This window comes from Pongo abelii, chromosome X (genome assembly GCF_028885655.2).
Source record: "Pongo abelii isolate AG06213 chromosome X, NHGRI_mPonAbe1-v2.0_pri, whole genome shotgun sequence".
Classification (NCBI taxonomy): Eukaryota; Metazoa; Chordata; class Mammalia; order Primates; family Hominidae; genus Pongo; species Pongo abelii.
The window spans coordinates 92,277,578-92,301,718 of record NC_072008.2 but is presented as its reverse complement, the minus strand read 5'-3'; the positions used below and the strand labels follow the sequence as shown (position 1 = coordinate 92,301,718).

The window sequence follows — 24,141 nt, the reverse complement described above, 5'->3', positions numbered from 1 at the left end:
ATCAGGAGTTTCTGATTTTGCCCTTGTCCTGTTTTCTCAGAAGCATGTGATCTTTGTTCTCCTTTTTGCCCTTTGAAGCATGTGATCTTGTGACCTACTCCCTGTTCTTCCACCCCCTCCCCTTTTGAAATCCTTAATAAAACTTGCTGGCTTTAAGGCTCAGGTGGACATCACGGTCCTACCGATATGTGATGTCATCCCCGGTGTCCCAGCTGTAAAATTCCTCTCTTTGTACTCTTTCTCTTTATTTCTCAGCTGGCTGACACTTATGGAAAATAGAAAGAACCTACGTTGAAATACTGGGGGCAGGTTCCCCTGATAGTGAAAGAACAGGAAGATAGGAAAGAAATGTTTGTAAAATAATGATGCTTTCTTGAAAGCTAATAAAGTATTTGGTGGAACTGTTGCTCCAAAAATCATTTGCATTACTGACAAAAAGTAGATTCCAGCTGAAGTATGTGGATCATTAGCAATGTTAATTTTCAAATATTAAAAAAGTAAAATGTAAACTTGAAAGGGTCAAGAGGTTAGGGGCCTTAAAGGAGTTGTGTATAAAATCCAAAAGAATGTTTTTCTTTAAATTCATTTTAATTTCCAAAAGGTAATGTTACATGTCTATTATAAATGAAAAATAAGTTCCCTAGAGCAAATAAATAAAACTTTATGCTAATGCTGCATAAGGAATCCCAGTCTAAAATTAGTTAAGTGGCTGGGAGTGGCAGCTCACGCCTGTAATCCCAGCATTTTGAGAGGCTGAGGCGGGTGGATTACCTGAGGTCAGGAGCCTGAGATCAGCCTGAACAACATGGTGAAAATTCAAAGTTAGCTGAGTGTGGTGGCCCACACCTGTAATCCCAGCTACTTGGGAGGCTGAGGCAGGAGAATCGCTTGAACTTGAGAGGCAGAGGTCGCAGTGAGCCAATATCATGCCACTGCACTCCTGCCTGGGTAACAAGCATGAAACTCCGTCTCAACAAATAAAATAAAATAAAATGTAAAATTAGATAGCAAGGCTCTGTTGGAATCTAGTTCTGACAGACAGGGTGAAGTGAGTTTAGTAAGAATAAAAAAGTTTATTTCTGTTACTATTTCAGCTGCTCCACACAGTTTTAAATAGAAAAGGGAGTTGTGTGGTATTTGTCTAAATTTTATAAATATTACCCCAATCTTTACAAACTTTTTTTTTCTTTTTATTATTATTATTATTATTATTATTATACTTTAGGCTCTATGGTACATGTGCGCAATGTGCAGGTAAGTTACATATGTATACATGTGCCATGCTGGTGCGCTGCACCCACCAACTCGTCATCTAGCATTAGGTATATCTCCCAATGCTATCCCTCCCCCCTCCCCCCACCCCACAACAGTCCCCGAAGTGTAAACTTTTAAAAGCAGAAGTGATTATTAAATTACACCTGCTTTTAGACTATTTTGATTAATTAACTATGACGTAGAGAAGCTTCTTCCCTTTCCCTGAACCCCAATGCACTGTCTTGCATGGGATAATACTGTAGTCTTGTTACTTATCCTAACTAGCTAACTATGTGAGATATTTACAAGAATGGATTGATAGTGATGCACAGTGAGATAAATGAGTGAGAGTTAAGATTCCCGTGTTTTAGTTCCCACTGTCAATGGCAAGCAAATTAACTTAGGTTATTTTCATACTTACAAAACAGAAGTTAATCACATCTTTCCAAACTACCTCCCAGAAATAATCCTCCTAGAGGATATTATTTACAGGATAACACAAAGTACATCATGCTATACATATAATAGGTCCTGCCTTTCTTTTTTCACTATTCCAATTTTAGGCTATGAATTCCTCATTCTCAGAATGATAAGTATCTTGGAACAGAACCTCCACAGATTCATGTGGTAGCAACATCATAATTTTAATTTTTAAGGTACTATGAAAATGATGGCATGTGATTACAGCCTTCTATGAAAATGCTGTTTGTTTTATTTATTAAAACACAAATATGGAAGTAAAAAAGTAAAACTTGACTTAATCTTTTAATTAGGAAAATGTTTTTCCTTTTGCATGTCCTTCAGGTATACCTGGGTTGGGGTTGGCATATGGTGAATACTAAGCTTCAAAAATTGTATTGTATATGTAAACAGGATGGGGCATAAAGTAACTGGTCAAGCAGTTATCAGAGTTAAGTTAAACAGCCCTTCCTAGATTATAGTAAAAAACACCTGTTAATTAGTGAATTACTCCTGTAGACTCAACATGCTGACTAGCAGAACAACTTATCATGGCTGGCAAGTCTCACTATTTGCTATCACTGCAATTTGATCTGTTATGTAATTAACATGTAGCTAGAACTGCAAGTCTTTGATCTGTATATGAGATTGTATGTTACCATCATAATTACCATGACAGTCTTGTGGTCACTGAAAATAATTTTGTTAACAATGCATGTGTGTGGTGCAAGCGAATCCATGACAACCAGGCCCTAAACGATTAAATAATTGATGCAAGCTCTTCCCATCCTCCTAAGAAAAAATTAGAATGTGTACTATGGTCTGACAGATATTTCACAGCAAAGAGGTACCACCAGTCAGGATAAAAATCCTGTGGGAGGATGAAGAAAGTTAGGAGAAAATACTTTCTGAGAAAGAAAATAAAAAGACACAGGCCATTTAATAAACTGTACAGAAAAAAATTTTTGCTGCTTTAGAGAAAGATGCTGGTATCTTCTCTGTGGGGTGTGTGCTAGGGTCTTTTCCCATTGTATCATGGTCATTGCAATAAAGTTTCTCTAGGAAATAAAAGGATCCTACTCTTCAAGGAAGCATTTAAAAGAAAATTTTTAAGACCTACTTCCCACAATTCCTCTGGTCTCTGATTTGCTATATACCTCCTCCAATTTATAAGAAAATATTTTCACTTTACAATGGGAACATCAGAGTACCTGTGTATATCTTCCAACACAGTACAAGGCATCAATGGGAGGGAAATTAATAATTAATGGTTGGTGAGTTTAGGGTAGGAAGCAGTCAGTGGAACCCCTAGAGATAGAGAAAGATGGAGAGCACACTGTGGTAGAGGAAATTAGAAAAGTCTATAATAAAATTCCATCTGTTCTCCTTTTAGTTTTTCTTATCATATCACATACATGGCAATAAATCATATGCAATTTATTTTTTCTGGCTCCCTTTCACACTCTTACTATCACTTTTCTTACTATTCTTCCAAATTCTACAATGATAATCCTATTCCAAGGGTAGTTGCTTTTAGGAAATATTGGCATGGCATCTTAACTTCTTGGGAGGAATGTTGTTTTAGGTTAGTAAGCAAGTGCCAAAGAGAAAAGATAATAAGGAGGTCTAAGGGGTCAAGGAAGGATAGACACTGTTCAATTGATTTTGAGAGAATTGATAAAAATAGACATATTTGCATATATTTTATATTATGAATATATATTAAATGTTCTATGCCATAAGGTATGCATATTAAATTATGCCCTAAATTGTAATTTTTAATATATTATAATAGATGTTAAAATGATATTTGCTGCTTTTGCAGTCAAATGACACTTTTTTTGCTTTTAATTCTTCAGTGGCAGCTTCATCAGTTACTGCATAGATGAGATCATGACTTTTATATCTTTGAATGGCCAGTCTGTAGTCTTAATAAGATCCCCTTTTTCTGAGCAAAAATGGTTCAGGAAAAAAAAAAGGTCTAGTAGGTTTACTTTTACATCAAATTTTGATTTCCTTTCACATGTAGATTTGACTTAATATCTACTTCTAGTGTGTCAGTAGCAAAAGGAATAAAAAATTATTTAGGATGCCACCACGTTTATGGAAAAAATATCAGAGGAAAATATATTCCAGTGCTAAATCATCTTGTGTCTTTGTCAAACACGTATACCTAAAATAAAATGTAAAAATTATTCACAGAAATTGACATTCCATGGGAAAAACACAGTTACTCATTTTGTGGTTTATTTTTTTTCCCCAAGCAAATGCAGTGGCAGATACAGGGGCAGTATGTCACTGTGCCCTTGTACTTTATGACGTTATCTCCCCTGAACTTTAGTATTTTATTTTATTACTATAAAGTCAGTTCATGATGGCAGTTGTCTATTTTCTAAAATGTAGGAGCTTCATATTCTGTTTTTGTTTTACCTATTGTTATTAAGATGTTAACTTCAATTTTTTTAAATTTAGGAAACATGCACTGTCAACTATACCACTAGCCACTAACAATGAAATATAGTCACACAAAAGTTAACTAAGGTATAAACATGCAAAAGGAGAAGTCTCCCTGAGATCATAAAATGATGTTATTTTCTGTTCAGCAGTTCATGTTACTGCTGTTCATGCTAATTAATTAAAGGAGCTGTTGCAGTAATGTGCAAACAGGGAATCTGAGAAACTGAGAGGGCTTTTAGGTCTCCAAGTGAAGTTAAGTCAATCTGGGCGCAGGCAATCAAATGTAATGAAATCACTTGTCAGTGCTAAGCTTGCAAAAACTGTGAAGTTTGACTAGGGAGTAAAAGGATTATAATTAGATTTCCAATAGGATAATAACTAAATGGCAGAACGCAGTAAAAAGAAATATTACTTTGTTAGCTAATGGTACTGCTGTTCAGTTTTAGTTTTTATCAGCACACTTGTAGTTGTGCTAATTTAATTTGCTTTTATCAGCAAAAATGCACTACGCAAACAGCACTTGAATGTCATTTGCAAAAAAATCATTGATCTGAAGGTGCACTTAATGACACTCAGTACGTTTATTTTATGTGAAACAGGGATTGGTTGATAAGATGGTTGATGTGCTATCTTGCAGGCCCTCAACTGAGTTATAGGAATTTGGATGGAATGACATTAGCACAAGTGCTCCACCAAATCCTTCATCTCTAGAAATAGTGGACATAACCATTGGAGTAGTATATACACATTGTGTGATCACCAGAAAACATTCTGTAGGAGTTGCTATGGTAGACTCCGAAAATATAAAGATACATATATCCTTTTATGGAAACTTGGTCTATGCATATTATCTTCTCTGTCAAACAACATTCAAAGCATAAAAGACATGAAATAACTAAGCTGAAGAGATGTATTATATACATATAATGTATTACATGTAATAAAATGTATACATATAATGTATATACATATAATGTATCCTATATAATGTATTACATGTAATACATTATATAGGATACATTATATGTATATATACTATATATAGTAAATATATATAAAATCTTATATATATATATAAGATTTCTGGTACATGTGCAGTTTGTCCACACTAAAACCCATGTGGAAATTACCATAAAACTGGATATGACTTTTTTGCTTCCAGGGGTAGTCATGCAATGTTTTTCCAAGTGCCTTTTAAATTCTTAAGATGTCACAGTGGAATCAATTGAATTTCAAAGTGAGAGTACTAGGTGAATGATAGATTTCTATCTAGCAGAGCTATTGACAATAGGAAGAGAAAGAACTTTACTGATGCTAGAATTATTTCCTGTGATGGAGATGAATTTTGGAAATGGTATTGTATTGGCATACATGAACTGACCCTCACAAACAATGATAGGAAATGATTTTTCAAGTTAAAAAACAGGTTTCAAGGGAGATGGAAAAGATTAAAACAGTATCAAAATAAGTCACAAAAAAGAACATAACTCACAAAATCAAAATTATTAGGAAGAATAGAAAAATAATGGCTAAACTTGCATTTCATGTTTTCCAACATTATACATTTTCTGAGTTTCATAGATACATTCAAAAGTAATGTTTTTATTACTTTTTATTATTTTACAGATAATAGGCAAAATGATTGGGATTTTAAGATAATTATTTGACCTGACTGATTTGGTAAACTCTATTTAAGATTAGTTCTGATAATATTTGTAGGCAACTATTTTCCTGGCTAAAAGAATAAAACATTATTGCTAAATTTTTTTGATTAAATTGTGATTCTACTGTCATATTAACATAAGACATTACCTATAGTTTTTCATAAGGAGATGATAGGGGCTTTATCATTTACAGTGCTTAAATGTCATGCAAAGAGAAGAGATAATGTGTATTTTTCCATTGTTATCACATTTATATGGAACCTTATTTAATGTAATGTAAAAGACAGACATCCAATATTTAGACAGCTATCTCATATTTAGCAAGTAAAAACTTGTAGAACTTATTAAAAGTATGCACAATGAAAACAAGTATTAAATGTGTCCTTCCCTAAGTGCAAGTAAATATGCAAAAGCCATTCTTGGTAGACTTCATGAAAGAATTTGGAAACGAAGAGTGGATCTACCTTTTGCTTGTATCTCCTAATTGCCCATGAATAAAATATCACTATTTGTTACATGGAAATGAAATAATTTTAGGACAGTTCAAAAGCTTGTACTTCTCTCAGAGTTAAGAAAGATGTTACTACTATGAACTAAAGGTATCATATAAATTAAACAAACAGCAATAAATCAGAGGTGCAGGTTAAAAGACAATAAAGATAAAACTCACTAGTGGTGTATTTGGATTACCCTCTCCAGTTCCAAAGCTGACCTTAAACCCACTCAAAGCAGGGCACAATCAAGTTCAACGTTCCTTAAAGACTATGTCTATATTTGCGTGTCACTGATTCAGAAGGGATCAAATGCTTCAGGCTATTCATCTCTACCACGGAGCTGGTATATGATGGCAAACTCAAATACCAGGCCCACAACTAGTGGGGCACTTCTTAGTGAATTTGCTGTGATGAATTGGTTGGACAAACATTGAATCCCATTTGAATTGGTTTTGCTCATATAGACAAAGCCTTTAAGCTGAGGGAATAAAGCAGGCAAGCAAAAAAGGGATAAGAACCAGCAAAAGCTTCATTGAATGAGTTAAGCATGCATGCTTTTACACCTAACATAGTTAGTGCATTAGTTAGGTCTACCCAGCTGCAACAGAATCATGCATCACTAGAGTATCCAGGAGAGCTAACATTTCTGGTTTTATAAAGATGACTTGTAAAACTACATGTAAAACAACTTATGAAGCTACCACATAAAATGGTGACCCTTAGATGAACCCAAATGGATATTTTGGTCACAACCAGTTCTGTTGCCTTTATGAAGATCCACTCATCACATAGGAGAAAGGCACTGATTAATTCCAGTGAGCGACATATTCATGGTCGTCCTAATTTTTCAAAGTTAGGAAATAGTTTTCTCATAAAAATATTCTTTATTTTTTATTAGAGTGAGGCATTTTATCACAATAAATGTGAAAATAAATGTAATCTGCATGCAAAAGTCTAGAAGTGCATTGGAATCACACTGGAAAATTTTCAGTGGTCACATTTAACTCATATTTTTATGTGCTTTTGCACTCCAGTGAGACTCTATATTGATTTGTTTCATCTGTTCTCTTACTACTGAATATTTTCAAATATTTTTTAAGATGTAAGCAATTGTGATAATCATGTAAATCACGAATTATAAGTCATGTTCTGATTTTCATACTTAAGTGGTCTCTAAGATTAACATCAAAATTTAAAGGATAAAAAAATGTTGTCTTGAATACCTTCAAAATTTTGATAGGTTACAATTATTGTACCTGTGGCTTTTACAAACAGCAAAGTGGTGAAATTACAAAAATACCTCATGGCATTGTACACTTTTAAAAGGTAAATTACATTCACATTTATGCATTTTTAGAATATGCCTGACATACAAATGTGTATTCTTTTTACAGCTACACGTATTTGCTCACATCGTATATGTAAAATTATTAGTCCCTATGTAACCAGAGTTATTGGGTTTTCAAAGCCATGTTAAGTATTTTTTCTCAAAAAACTGCAAATTGCTTCCTTTGTCATAAAGTAAGAAGTGTCAAAACTTATTTATTTTATTTATATGAAGAGTATCATCACAGGAGCTCATCCCCACCTCATCCCCAGGGGTCACATATTAAGCAGTCATAGAAAGAAGTTTTCAGTTGACTGTACCTTGCATAGCAGCACTGTCATGAGGAGTCCCATTGTTTTCTATTTCAATATCTGGCATTCCAGTATCTGAAATAAATGATATGCAAGATTAAGGTACAATTAGGTGGTTCCCGATTCCATTTAAAGGGAAAACTCCAGTAAGCCAGTACTTTGGTCCTATAGATAACATAAGACCTTGGGTGGCATTTTTGTTTTTTGTATGTCTGTTTGTTTTTAATGGTAGGAGGGATGATTATAAACTGCAGCTGAATTTTATAATTGAGCATATATTTCTAGGTATATTGTAAATACCTCTATTTTTTTTTTATTCTTTAAAAATAAATCTTAGGAAAATAGTCTGTCCATTAAAACCCCCTAAGACTATCAGGTTAACTTGCCCCCATCCTCATGGTATATTTTCCCTTTGTAAAATGTGATTGATGATATTATTTATGATATATATATATTCATATATATACACATATTTATATATGTACATATGTGTATATATATAAATATGTGTGTGTATATATGTGTATATATGTGTGTGTATATATATATGTGTGTGTGTGTATATATATGTGTATATATATGTGTGTATATATGTGTATATATATGTGTGTATATATGTGTGTATATATATGTGTGTATATATATGTGTATATATATATGTGTGTGTGTATATATAGTAAGTGCAAGCGAATACCAAAATACTCATTATGGTTTGTGGTCTTCATGTAGTACTGGCTCTAGGGACAAATGTTTTATGATTGTGCTGTTCAGGTAAAAGCTAGTAATTTTGATGTAAAAAGGTTCTGTTTGTGTGTGTACATATTTACTTGAACATTTACTTGAAATTGGGTCTGAGTGAGATGAAACAATGTTATGAGGCCTCAGAATTAAAAATGGAATCAGAAAAGTTTGGAATTAAGATCTTTCATAATTCAAGCATCTCCATTTACAGGATCTGCAGGGATTTACTTAGAACATGTTTTTTCAACCTGGTAGTCCTTAGGCATGGCAACACTGATGCAATCTGCATTGAAGGAACAAGCATTGTATAGCTAATCACAATACAGTTCACCAAACATCAGCATATTCTAACATGAATGGACCTAATCCACCTACATTTCAGGTGCAGGATGGTTATCAGCGTTATTGCTTCTACTGCAAAAGTCAGTAGGACTTCCTATTATTCCAAGGCTATTTGTATCTCCTGAACAGTGATTATTTTTACTGGATTTAATTCATGATTTAAAACACTTGGCCTCAAATTGATTTTTTAATCATTCCTGGACAAAATACGTCTGTGTTTCCCTCTCTCCCTTCCTTTCTTCCTGCCTTCCTCTTTTTTTTCCTTCTTCTATTTTTCTTCAATCAGTTTTGCTTTGTTTACCTTGAGTGTGAAAGTCCAAATCAGACATTACCTTTTAACATCCTCAGGCCACTGTCACTAGTGGTGGCTTGCTTAAGTGCCTGCTCCACTTGCTCCCGGCGCTTTGATTCAAATTCCAAGGCTTCCTGCAATTTTCTCTTGGTTTTTTTCTCCTTCTTCAGGCGCTTTTGCATGGTAGCTGAAATGTAAAAGGTAGTTTGCAAAGACTTGAGCAAAGAAATAGGGATGCCAGTTTTGATGAATTATAAGCCACAGATATAGGTATAGATACAGAGAGATATAGAAATATTTCACTTGACATATGATTAGCGTTCTTTTGGTACTATTTCTCATCAGGGTTATCTAAGGAGTGCTTTATTTACTGTATTTCAATCACACAACTGACTTCTTTCTATTTCCACATTTCCAGAGTGTATATTCTGTAATACACATGCATTTGTATGATGGTGGTAGTGGTGGTGGAGAATTGTCTTCTACTTTGACTCTCTATATGCATTTAATGATTCTTTAAACATTTTGTAATTCTCTTAAGAAAAATATTCTTATTATTCATCAGGTTACTGATTACTATTCATATTTCAAAATGCAAAAATAATCCTGAAAATATCTATTAGGTTGCAAAATACAGTCTTTAAAACTGAAAATGGCAAGTGTCCATTCATCTGAAATGTTACCAGTTCTAAAGGCAAATATCTGTCTGTTTAGTGTACATATCATCAGTCTCTCTCTCTCTCTCTCTCTCTGCCTCTCTCTTGCTCTTTCTCTGTATGTGCATATACAGTCAAAGGCTGCATAATGAGATTTCAGTCAATGATGGACCGCATATACAATGGTGGTTCCATAAGATTATAACGGAGCTGGAAATTCCTATCACCTAGTGACACTGTAGTCATCCTAATGTCCTAGTGCAATGCATTACTAGTGGGTATGTGGTGATGCTGGTGCAAATAAATCTACTGTGCTGCCAGTCATAAAAATAAACTTTCAAGTAAGAAAAACACTTTTATCTCAATTTTATAGATGAAGAACCTGAGTCCTTGACAGGTCAAGAAATTTACCCAAGATAACATAGCTACTAGTTTTCAAAGCCTGAAGACCAAAGATCACATAGGTAGTTGTTTCAAAGTCGAAGGACCATATAGTTGGCCAGGGGACCAAGGTAAGTGACCTCCAAGGTTTCATGTAGCTATGTTGTTGTTATTATTATTATTATTACTATTATTATTATTATTATTTGAGACGGAGTCTCCCTCTGTCGCCCAGGCTGGAGTGCAGTGGCACAATCTTGGCTTACTGCAACCTCCACCTCCCACGTTCACGCCATTCTCCTGCCTTAGCCTCCCGAGTAGTTGGGACTACAGGCGCCTGCCACCACGCCCAGCTAATTTTTTTTTTTTTTTTTTTTTTTTGTATTTTTAGTAGAGATGGGGTTTCTCCGTGTTAGCCAGGAGGGTCTCAATCTCCTGACCTCGTGATCTTCCCGCCTCAGCCTCCAAGATATCTTGGAGAATATTTCTATTAGTACTGAAAATACCCCCAACATAATATTCACTCTGTAATTGAACTTGTAAAACTTACTTCTGCTTTGAAGCTCAACTGCAAGTTGTCTTTCAAGGTTTTCTCTAATTTCTCTCTCTCTATAGAGCTCCAGTCGCAGCTCCTTCTTTTCTTGTTGAATCTGCTTCTCCTGGATGCGAGCATTATCCAAAGCAACTTTCAGCAGACCCTGTCAAGGTACAGGAAATGACATGCAGTTCATCTTATCTGTTTTAATTTATCAAATATAAAATAATATATGTAGGTGCTAATGTCTTGTATTACATTTATTTTGTTTATAGAAATATTGTTGACCTGAATGTTGGTCAACAGAGTCTCCACGGAGGACAGACTATCGGCAAAAATGAATGGTCCAGGGAATCCAGTGGGCAATGCCTGCCCAGGAGTCAGCTGTATCTTGTCCAAGGGTGACTTCATTATTGGAATTTGAACTGGTACCTCTTCTGCAAAAACAAAATTAGTATCAGAAGGTTCACAGATTAAGAGCTCAAAAGTCTCACTAAGCCACCTCTACTAAGCATCTATAAAGATTTTGTTTCTAAAACTAAATGACTGACATTCTCATAATTAGAAGTCATATTTATTCTCCAGCTGCCTCTAATTTCAAAAAATAAATATTTCAGTAAAGAACTTGTGAAACTGAAACAATGCTTATGGCTAAAAAGGTATAAAATCTGGAGAAAAAATTTAAGATACATACAATTGACATATGTGCTTATGAATATCTATAAATTAAATATTCAGATCACTTCCTGGAAAAACATAAGCAACATTTTATTTTTCCTCTATAAATCTATTAATGTATCAATCAATTTATTTATCTTGATTATTTTAACAGCTTTATCGAAACAATTTACATACAATAAAATTCACCTATTTTAAGTATACACTTCATTTTTAGTAAATTTCTAGAGTTGTCTAATCATTACCACAAATCTATTTTAGAACATCTTAATTTCCCCTATAAAGACTCCTCATGTCCATTTACAGTTAATCTTCTTTCCCACCTCAGCCCCTAAAAACCATTAATCTGCCTTATCTCCAAAGGTTTGCCTTTTCTGAATGTTTCATATAAATAGAATCCTACGATACATGGTTTTTTGTGTCTGGCTTCTTTCTCTTAGCATGCTTTTTAAGCTTATCCATGTTGTGGCAGGTATCAGTAGTTTATTTTTATTGCTGAGTAGTATTTTGTTTCATGAATATACTAGCTTGCATTTAAACATTTTCTAGTTGATGACTATTTGGATTGTTTCCAGTGTTACTTTTTATTTCATGGAATATCCCTTATCAGAAAATAACACGTATGACATAAAATCACAAGTTACATCTATTCTCCTCTTTTATTTTTATGTCGTATTCTTCAATATTCTCATTACTCAATAAAGAGCTATGAGTAGAATTTTTGTTTATAAATATGTTTTATATTTGCTTCAAACAGATATACTTAATTATAAAGGGAATCCCCTCCTACTTTGAGAACCCTGAATACTTGGTTATTCTGGCTGACAATCTTTCATATAACCTGTACGAATTAGATAATTTTTCTTCTGTAACTACATATGTAAAAAGAAACTGCCACGGAGAGGTAATCTTGGGATGTTAACGAAAGAAATTCAGTTACTCTTAGTTGAGTTCATCAGCAGTGCATGATGGGGTGAATCATAGCACCTCAAACAGTTACGCTGCTCACTGGAGTATCTTAATTTCAGCAAGAGAGCACAGGCAAAGTTTAAAAAGTATGCATCTCTCTTGTCAGAAAAAAAATTCAGTGACTCCATATATTCTAATGAGACTCACTCAAGAAAAAAGACTTGGCTTAAATCTAGACATAACCAATTTCACATGGTTTGGAAACAAAAAAAAAGTCTATTGGTTCTGGTTCCTATAGGTATAGAATATGGATTTGTGATATATTAAGACTTCATTTTTTTCTGTTGCAAGCAGCCTACATATGCAGTGTGCAGAGTCTTGAGCCCTATTAATTTAACAGTTACCTTTTGCTGTGGAATTTCTTGTGTGGCAAGTTGTGCCATTCATTTGTGGGAAACTTCAGTGAGATTACTTAGTACTATCTCTGAATAAAAGGCTCTTACTATGTATCACCTTTACATTTTTTATTTTTCCAAACCAATAGCAATTTAAAAAATGCTATATGATTATATTAGAGTCAACAGTTTCACACTGTTTGAATCCAAATATTAAAAACAGCATTTGTTTATTGACCTTAAACAATTCAATAAAATGCATGAACTATACCATTAATTTTCTTTAGCACAGAAAGCTATGAGAATAACTTACCAGGAATTATTTTTTAGTAAAGCTTTGAAAACAATATTTTGTTCACAGACGCAAATGTTTTCTACAACTCACTTGTAATTTATTTTCATACTCTAGTTTATGTAACTCTGACTATTTAAAATTAACCCTAAACTCTTTCAAGACATTTGCCTCTCTACTTTCTTTTTATAAAGTCAGTGATAGGTTTAGAAGAGGTAAATTATTCCAGAGAGAATCAGCACATTATCACAAACTCTGTGACCTTATTCAGCTACATGGTTTCTTTTGAAGTATTATCTTATAAAAACACTACTAAAACATGTCTTAGGCCACAGATCTAAGGTTTCTAAGGTACATTTCTCAACAGTTAACCACAGTGTTATGCTACAATTGCATTGTTTGATGTCTATATTTAAGTAGTATTTTTTCCTTCTCCACATGAATGCATTAAGTGGATGGAATGACTTTATAATGATGATATATCAATATTTATAATAGCTGGAAAGGTTCTGTACTTTTATCCTGATGTTTATGAATCTTAAATTATTAATTTATGTGGCCTGGAAAAGCTACTATTATAAAATGAAGTGCTACAAAGTTATAACATTAACTTCCTGCTGATTCAGAGACGATATAATCATTTCCCTGAATAAATATTTTGTGTCAAGAACAGAGTTCTTAAAATAATGGATTCATTGTTACATATCACCTACACATATGTATAACCTCAGTGGTGAGACTCTGAGGGTTACTTTACAAACAAGATAGCTGAAAAGGAAAGTAATACATTCAGTATGCATAAAACAAAATTATAACTACATTAAATTTGTTAGAAGTCTTCTATTTGAAGATGAAAAAAATGACATTAAATTGGCTGAAAGGAAAATTACTATTGATGATGAAGACAGGTTGCATGGTCTATGGTTTATAATGTTGCTGTACAGTAAATTGGAGTTTCAAAATAGTATTACTCTTCTTTAAAGAGATAGACACAGCTGAATTAGGTGTTGCTTGCTGCAGTGAGGATCAAATACAAAAAGAATCATATTTCATCAGACCTAGTCAACACCAGGAAAATAAATAGAAATATAAGAGGTATGCAGGCAATGATTCATTTTGATAATCTGGCCCAAGAGAGACACATAGAGACAGCACACGGATCTAAGCTTCTATCAAAAGACAAATAGGACACAGAGGGTGGGAACTGGGATGACAGTGTAGCAGAGGTCACATCGATTTTCAGCAGCAGTTTTAACATGGATGAGATAACCCTGGACTCTATTTGGCCCATTGTTCATATCCTACCTGTCCCACAAGCAATAAATTCCCTAGTCCTAGAAAAAGGGCCATAAAGAAGAAGGATTCTACTTATGACTTCTTATGATTAAGTTTCTGTGCTAACCAAACATGCTTTTCAGACCAAGGTCACATTGCATGTTAAGGTCCATAATAGCCCAAAAGTAGTAGAAGTGTATTATGTTTTAGTGTATGCAAGAGGAAACTGTCAAACCATACATCAGATTTCTTTTTCCTATTTAACTCGTTTGCTACAAAAATGAATGGTAAATGAATTGGAAATCAATTTCAATCTTGTAATATATTTTTACATCTGAACAGCATCTGAATTTTGCTCAGAATTTAAATAAGTGCACTGTTATGTAGTCGTTTACTAGATAGGGTTGAAAAATCCTAATTGGCAATAAAATTTAAAATGGGCAAGTTCTAGAAACATAGGCTATTGGTTAAATAAGAGCATCTCTTATTGAACCCAGGAAAAAGGATTTCGATTTTTTTTATTTAAAAAGCTGGTATTCAAAATGTAAATAGTAAAACCTTTATCAGCACATAGAACATAATAGTATAAACTACAAAGTAAGGATAGGAGAACTGCTATCTAGTCAAGGACATGAGTGATCTCTTCACTTATTAAAGCAAAGTGGAAACCACTTTTATTAAGCCGTTTGTTAAACCTGCCATACTTTGTAATAGCACTTGGGTATCCACTTAGAGAATAAGCTCTTCATTTTAATTTATTTCGTAGAGCCCAGATGAATAGATATAAAAGTTGACAAGAATTTTTGTAGGAAAAAAAGATAAATATATAGTGAATACTCAAAATAGAAAAATCACCCAGAAAATTAAGTCCAGGCTGCTAGAGGCTCTCTACATGATTCTAGTGCTTATTTTCCCATTTTCCATGGAGTGTCTCTCCTCTGGGCTTTAAGGATTGTGATACAGGAATATAAACTTAACACAGCTGACTAACCCAGCAGTAGAAAAATGTAGCTACCTACCAGGTCATCAGTTTTATTTGTTATCAAGTAAATTATACTTTACTATTTTATTTGAGAACTTTTCCCTAAATACAATTGTCCCAAGTGACTCTTTTTTTTCTTTTCTTTTTTTTTTTTTTTTGGCAATGTCATTATTATTACACTCAGGACAAGTGAGACACCTGCTTCCCTCTAACAAACTGAGGAACAATTACAACAATAAAATGACCAACTGCTGTGTAATGTGACTTGCGTGAATATAAGGAAGTGTACATAGCTTCAATGACTCCTCAAGTATTGCCATCATCAAATGTGGAAAAGAAAAGCTTGATCCCCAAATTGTTGTATTTCTTTAAGGAGATGAAATAAAAATAACACAGATAAATGAAAACAGAAAACTAGTAGCAAAGGAATGAAGACATACCAGCCTGAGAAAGTGACACAGATACTCTAAAACCAATTATGTTCGTTTGCTGTGGATCCTTAGATTAGCAATTTCACATAACAGGCTCCTTTATAAATCATGTATTGGAATTCAGTCGTCTTTTAGACAAAATATTACTCCAATAACAAATATTATGTCCAGTAAAAGGTTTGGAAGAAATATGATACCCAGTTCTTGTCATTAAGTAGCGGATACATTATTTAGGAAAACAGTGGACACTTAAGCTTGAATCATGTTCATGCGGCATAGATTGTTATTTGCCTCTAGGAGTTCAAAGAAGAGATCACTGTACTTTGGATTGAACCCTTAATAATCTGTTCACTCTCTAGCTGAAAGGCATTCCCACTGTCCTTAGACTAAAGCCCCACAGAACTTCCCCGTGATATTAGGTGTTCTAACAAGAAAAGCTTCCTTGCTCAAATTAGTGTTGAGAAAACTGGCCTAAACAATATTTAACAATTTTTCCTTAAAGCTAGGATTGCTAGATACATTACAGGGTGCTCTGTGGAATTTGAATTTCAGATAAACAGCAAATCATTGTTTAATATAATTATGTCCAAAATATTCCATGAGACATATTTAGACTAAAAATTGATGTCTCATTTATCTGAAACTCATATTTCACAGGGCACAGTTTTCCTTTATTTCTAACTTGCTAAATCTTTTAGAGCAGAACATCTCAGACCCCATTTCACAAATCACTGCTAAAGAACTTACTCTTGTAACCAAATACCAACTGTATCCCAAAATCCTGTGGAATTTTTTTTAATAAATAAAATACGAATAGTAAATATTAACATATGTTATATGTCAAGAGAGGAAGCAGAGAGCATAATGAAGAGCAAAATACACTGGAGCCTGATTTCTTGGGTTTGAATCCCTGCTCTATGATTTGTAGAACCCTGGGAAAGTTGCTTAACCTTTCTATGCCTCATTTTATTTATCTATAAAGTTAGGATAATAGTAACACCTACCTCTTAGGGCTGTTATAAAGATTAATGAACTACTATTAGCAAAATTGATAGAATAATTTCTGACCCAAAGTAAATGCAGTATAAATGTTTGTTAAATAAATTAAATGGCAGTTGAAAATTTACAGCAGTGGAAGAGGAGTATATAGTCATATATTTGACAACCTAAGCATCTATTAACACCTCATGAAACACAATGTTTGGAAATATCCTTCTCTAGATAAAAACTGGATGAGCCCAGCTTCACCTTAAATTAGCCCACTTTTGCTTTCCAAGTCATTGAAGGCCTGAAGACACAGGTCAGTGGTTTTTAACCAGGAGCAATTTTGTTGCACCGAGGACATATGGCAATAGCTAGGGAAATGTTTGTCAAGACTAAGTACTGCTGACATCTAGTGGTAGAGGCCAGTGATGCTGCAAAACACCCACAAAGCACAGGAAAACCCTTCACCCCCGACCACCGCTGGATTCCCAACAAAGAATTATCTGGCCAAATGTCAATACTGGTTGGGAAGCACTGTTCTTTCCTATTTTTCATATAGGAAAATCACAATGAAAGGACAGTTAACTAGATTTCCCCTTCTACAGGTTGAGGATCCCTTATTGGAAAATCTAAAATCTGAAATGCTTCAAAATGTAAAACTTTTTGAGCTCAGACATTAAGCCACAAGTGGAGTAATTCACACCTGACATAATGTGACAGATCACAGTCAAAATACAATAAAAATTTTGTTTCATGCACAAAGTTATTAAAAACATTTTATAAAACTACCTTCTGGCTAAGTTTATAAGGTGTATACGAAAAGTAAATTAAGTTCATGTTTAGACCTGAGTCCCATCCCCAACATATTTAATTATGTATGTGCAAGTACTGCAAAATCTGAAAAACCTCAAATTAAAAATTATATGGTTTGGACCTGTGTCACTACACAAATCTCACATCAAAAATCCTCAGTGTTGGAGATGAGGCCTGGTGTGAGGTGATTGGATTGTGGGAGTGGAGTTCTCAAGATAGTGAGTGAGTGATGTCTCATGAGATCTGGTTATTTAAAAGTGTATGACACCTCCTCATCTATCTCTTCCTCCTGCTCTGGTCATATAAGACATGCTTGCTTCCGCTTTGCCTTCTACCATGATTGAAAGTTCCCTGAGGCCTCCCCAGAAGCCAAGCAGGTGCCAGCATCATGATTCCTGTACAGCCTGTGAAACTGTGAGCCAATTAAACCTGTTTTCTTTATAAGTTACCCAGTCTCAAGTATTTCTTTATAGCAGTGCAAGAACAGACAAATGCAGAAAATTGGTACCAGAAGTGGGGTATTGCTATAAAGATACCTAAAATCATGGAAGCAGCTTTGGAACTAGATAACAGGAAGAGATTGGAGGAATATAGAAGGTCAGAAGAAGACAGGAAGATGAGGGAAGGTTTGGAACTTCCTAGAGACTTTTTAAATTGTTATGACTAAAATGCTTATAGTTACATGGACAATGAAGCCCAGACTGAGGAGGTCTCAGATGGAAATGAGAAACTTCTTGGAAACTGGAGGAAAGGTCACTTTTGCTATGCTTTAGCAAAGAGCCTTGCTGCATTGTGTGCCTGCTGTAGGGATCTGTGGAACTTTGAACTTGAGAGTGATGATTTAGAGTATTTGCCAGAAGAAATTTCTAAGAAGCAAAGTGTTCAAGATGTAGCCTGGCTGCTTATAACAGTGTATGCTTTTATGTGTGAGCAAACAAATGACCTGATACTGGAACTTATTTTGCAGCCTGGTCATGTGTAGGAAAAAAAAAAAGCCCATTTTCTGGTGAGGAATTCAAGTGGGCTGAAGAAATTTGCATAAGTAAAGAGGAGCTAAATGTTAATAGCCAAGACAATAGGGAAAATGCCTCAAAGGCATTTCAGGGAACTTCCTGGCAGCCCCTTCCATTACAGGCCTGGAGGCCTAGGAGGGAAAAAATGGTTTTGTGGACCAGGCCCAGGGCCACACAGCCCTGTGTAGCCTCAGAACACTGCTCCCTGCATCCCACGCACTCCACCTTCAGCCATGGCTAAAACGGACCCAGGTACAGCTTGGACTGATACTTCAGAGGAACAAGCTATAAGCCTTGGCTGCTTTCATGTGGTGTTAAGCCTGCAGGAGCACAGCGTGCAAGAGCTGAGGCTTGGGAGTCTGTGCCTAAATTTTAGAGAATGTGTGGAAAAGCCTGGTTCCCCAGGCAGAAGCCTGTGGCAGGGGTGGAGCCCTCATGGAGAACCTCTATGAGTGTAGAGCAGAAGGGAAATATGGAGTTAGAGTCCCCACACAGAGTCCCCACTGGGGCACTGCCTAGTAGTGGAGCTGTGACAGGGGGCCATCATCCTCCAGAACCCAGAATTATGGATTCACCAACAGGCTGCGCTATGAACCTAGAAAAGCCACAGGCAATCAACACTAGCCCTTGAGGGCAACCGTGGAGGTTGAATCCTGCAAAGCCACAGGGGCAGATCTGCTCAAGGCCTTGGGAGCCTATTGTACCAGTATTCCCTGGATGTGAGACATGAAGTCAAAGGATACTCTTTTGGAGCTTTAAGATTTAATGACTGCGCTGCTAGGTTTCAGACTTGCATGGGGCCTGTAGCCCATTTCTTCTGGATAATTTCTCCCTTTCAGAATGGGAGTATTTACCCAATGTCTATACCCTCATTGTTTTTTGGAAGTAACTAACTTGTTTTTGTTTTACAGGGTCATAGGCAGAAAGGACTAGCCTTGTCTCAGATAAGACTCTGGACTGCAGACTTTTGAGTTAATGATGGAATTAGTTAAGACTTTGGGGTACTGTTGGGAAGGCATGATTGTATTTTGAAATGTGAGAAGGGCATGTGATTTGGGAGGGCTCAGGGCAGAATGATATGGTTTGGATCTGTGTCCTTACCTACTTTTCATGTCAAATTGTCATCCCCAGTGTTGGAGATGCAGCCTGGTGGAAGGTGATTGGATCACTGGGAGAAAGTTCTCATGAATGGTCTAGCACCATCTCCTGGTGCGGTTCTCATGATGATAGTGAGTGAGTCAGTTCTCATGAGATCTGGTTATTTAAACATGTGTGCCAAGACAGGCTTGCTTCTCCTTTGCCTTCTGCCATGACTGAAAGTTTCCTGAGGCCACTTCAGAAGCTGAGCAGATGCCAGTATCATATTTCCTGTACAGCCTGAAGAACCATTATCCAGTTAAACCTCTTTGCTTTATAAATTACTCAGTTTCTGGTGTTTCGTTATAGCGATGCAAGAATGGACCAATAATGGAAACATGTGTGGTCTGAAGCATTCCAGATAAGGGATATTCAAACTGTAGAGAATATAATAAGCTTAATAAGAAAAAAAGTCAAATAAAAATTTAGAACTAACAAAATGCTTTACAAGGTGTGTTTTAGAGTGTTTATGCATTTCATTTGAGATTGCCACCCATATGATCTGCTCAAATGGTATCTTCTTTGTGAAACCTATACTGACCATCCTATTTAACTCTGCAATCTGCACCCCTATTTCTACCCCATTGAGACGATTTATTTGTTCTGTAAAATTAAGCACCATTTAATATACAATATAATATAATTATTTATTTTATTAAATATTTTATTCCAGTACAATTGAATCTTTTTGAGGGTAGTGACTTTTGTCTGATTTTTATTTGCTCACTGTTGTCTCCTCAGTATCTAGAATAGTCACCATCATGTGTCTATCTATAACATATGCAATGATATTTGATATGTAGACTGGTAACCTTAAAGCCCTGTAAGATTTCGAATCATCAGATTGATTCCACTATTTCTTTTTTATTCAAGAAGACAAGATTGTACAGGAATATATAATTTATGTATTTATTTATTTACAAATATGTGGTAGAATGAAGGAAGAAAGGGGATGGCTGTAAAGAGTTTCTGGTCAACTCTTAGTCTCTCCAATAAAATAAATGATTACTATAATCTACAAATATTGTGACAAATTGAAATTTTACAATTTCGAAAAATAGCTTGTATAGTTGTCACAGAATGTCTAGTGTAAATTTATTGAACTTGTCTACATAGCATAGTCTTCTGAGCAAAAAAATTTAAAGCATAAACCTTTCTCTCCCACACACATAGTTTCCCATCATCTCTGAGATGATCTATTATTCTATCAGAGATAAAGAAGACTTGACTGATTTTTTGGAGTAACTCTATATTTTATAGAGCCTAGAAATACAAAACTGCTGAGGTTCCAGAAACAGACTAGAATTTGATCTAAAATCTGCAAAGAAAAACAAGAACTTCTGATATAAACAAACAAAAAGCACCAAAGGCATGTACATGTCCCTTCTCCAGAAAACCAGCCTGGCTACCTCTGTGTAAAAGGCTGCACAAAAAATAACATTTTATGAGTGCCAAGTAACATTATAACAGTTTGCATCATAAATTGGCAAACAAGAGGCAGGATTGGGAATGGGGTAAGGTAGAAAGAAAGCTGCTGTTTTAAAGAGATGTGTTTGGGATAGATGGAGGAGGAAGGCGCCCATTTCCATAAATTAGATGACCCTTCCAGGTGATAATGTTTTGTCACTCTGGCTCATTTGTAAAATGGCTTTGTGCCTTCCCTCTGAAATCTGAGTATGCCAACCACCGTGGTCCCTCAGTGGCAGCTTTCAACCTGATGTGTCAAGTCATCCATGTTGCCCATATTCCCCAGGATTCTAATACAGGTTTGCTTTTAGTCTTACTGGGGGCTCAGGCATCTGGTTGGCCAAAGAGGCTGCAAAGCAGATTTCTCATTTTGCTTCCCTGCCAGGAGACATCCAGTCTTTTTTTTCAACCAAGAAAGAAACTTCTCTTCTTAATCTGGCACAGATCAGGAAGGGAAATTTACTGTTCTGACCTGGCAATTCAGGTGCCAAATTTAAAAATCACTGCTTTCATATTTGGTTAGTTAACTTATCTGACTGAGTAGAAAGAGTCAATGGAAGGTAGAAGGGAGCAGGTTATTCATCCAGCACTTTAGAGCATAGTTCTCAAACTTTATCATGCATAAGAATGCACTGAAAGTCTTTTAAATACACATTCCTTGCTTCCATAGTTTCTTACTCAGTAGGTATAGAGTAGAGCCTGGCAATTTGAATTTCTAATAAGTGCCCAATTAATGCTAAAGTTGCTGGTGTGGGAATCACAATTCAAAAAACCACTGGGCTATATAAAGGTTAATTTTTGCTACATTTACAAGATTTTAATATTGCTTCCTATCACAATATATTTTTTAACTAGTTATTTTTCACATTTCAAAAAATCGTTTCAAAAATGATACCTAATTTTAAGGATGCATCGCCAAAGCTTCAAGAAATCGAATAAAATTAAAGACATATATCAACCAGTTGGTTTTATAGATATAGAGGTTGTGAAAATCAATTTACACTGCAGAAAAACATGCATAATGGGCCAATTTGTAACACAGATTCAGGAAACAAAATAGTAAAAAACATGAGCCCATACAAATAAAAGGAAAATATTTTTCCAAGAATGAATTCTATGGATTATAAATTTACTTGTATCCAATAAAGGTATAAAGAAGATATTTTAGAGGATTAAGATTAAAAATTAAAGATAATTCAAAATCAGAATGACACTATCATGGAAAACAGTCTGTATAACAAAGAATTCACAGTTTGTCACCTCCTATAAAGTCTTTCATGAGGAACGTGCCCTTAATTACACAGATTTGACATTTTTATCAATATGCTCACTAATAACTGTGCAATTATACCTGTTTGTAATCTATGCATATTCACATTTTCATGTTACCACAGTACTAATGATAGACAGTTCTGTTTTCATTAGTCATCTCCTTCTCTTGTTCACACACATGCACGTATGTGCACATACCCACAATCACTGAGAATATATACTGATATTTCAGTCTTAGCTAAAATATGGAGGCAATGGGCTTGGTACAGTGGCATGAATCCGTAGTTTCAGCTATTCAGGATGCTGAGGTAGAAGGATCACTTGAGCCCAGGAGTTTGAGGCTGCAACGCACTATGATCATGCCTACGAATAGCCACTGCACTCCAGCTTGGGCAATGTAGTGGGACTCCACCTCTTCAAAAAATTTTTTAAAAAAATTGAGGCACTGAGCCATCACGTGTTTTATACAAAAATTAAGGGTTTTCCTAATAGATGAGTTTGAAACCATAATTTCAATACTGCTATAAACCTAGCTAACTCAAAAAATATATATTTAATTAACAAGGCAAAGCACTGCAATTTTCACATTTTTTTTTTCTTGTCCTGTGTAATATAGACATTAAGATAATAAAAACTGTTGCGGCCAGGCACAGTGGCTCATGCCTGTAATCCCAGCACTTTGGGAGGCTGAGGTGGGCAGATCACTTGAGGTCAGGAGTTCAAGACCAGCCTGGCCAACATGGTGAAACCCCATTTCTACTAAAAATACAAAAATTAGCCATGCGCAGTGGCAGGTGCCTGTAATCCCAGCTACTCGGGAGGCTGAGGCAGGAGAATCGCTTGAACCCAGAAGGCGAAGGTTGCAGTGTGCCGATATCACACCACAGCACTCCAGGATGGGAAAGAAAGTGAGACTCCATCTCAAAAAACAAACAAACAAAGAAACAAACAAACAAAAAAGCTGTTGCTTCTCGCCTGAAAATTTCTTATGTTTTATCAAAGAAGTTTGTATCTATTAGTAATGCTTAATTTAACAACCTTTACCAAAAGCACAATCCTAGTTTTAGATGCTGTCTATTGCTATGAAAATTCATACCATCTTATGGACACTCTTTTTCTGATAAAAATAATAACAAAATAATTCATAATATATATCCAAAGAGGCAAGGATGTGTAAATGCCAGCACTAGAACATGTGAATGTGCCATTTTGTTTTGTGTTTTAACACTGCCTCTTCCCCATCTTCATTTCTAGTTTGTGGGGACTCATTCAACTTTACTTTCTTCTATTTCAATAGTCTCACCTTACTTAATGACTTTTATCAGAAACACTTTTGAGTTCCTAGTTGTGCATTGTATTGTGGCATAAATCAAAATGGTATAAATTGAAAAGTGTGGTGGTGATTTTCTCTAATAACTATTAGACAAAGAGGAATATTTTCAAAAAAAATTTTCAATTAATTAGAAATCTTTCAAAAATGTATCATGCAGTTGAACGTAAATGATTATACAAAGGTTAATCATCTGATACGTCCCTTTCTGATTTTAACTTATTTCCTATGAGTCTACCTTCTTCTTATA

General features: G+C 35.1%; 1 protein-coding gene and 1 long non-coding RNA gene across 7 annotated transcripts in view; one reads left to right on the top strand and one right to left on the bottom strand.

The window, feature by feature from the left end:
- Window positions 1-24,141, bottom strand: part of DACH2 (dachshund family transcription factor 2) — a 672,286-nt gene that overhangs the window by 8,724 nt on the left and 639,421 nt on the right. For 3 of the 6 annotated variants that reach the window (XM_054544812.1, XM_054544811.1, XM_054544813.1), the window contains 4 exons: window positions 11,172-11,350; window positions 10,929-11,076; window positions 9,382-9,528; window positions 7,976-8,041 (listed from right to left, as the gene is read on the bottom strand). In XM_054544812.1, coding sequence (XP_054400787.1) covers window positions 7,976-8,041; window positions 9,382-9,528; window positions 10,929-11,076; window positions 11,172-11,350 — 540 coding nt within the window. The remainder of the gene's footprint in view (window positions 1-7,975; window positions 8,042-9,381; window positions 9,529-10,928; window positions 11,077-11,171; window positions 11,351-24,141) is intronic. The other 3 variants (XM_054544814.1, XM_002831855.3, XM_054544815.1) reach the window with 1 other exon arrangement.
- Window positions 10,179-11,685, top strand: LOC129052979 (uncharacterized). Its single transcript, XR_008518113.1, has 3 exons — window positions 10,179-10,509; window positions 10,994-11,084; window positions 11,189-11,685. It is a non-coding gene; the product is annotated as an uncharacterized LOC129052979 (long non-coding RNA).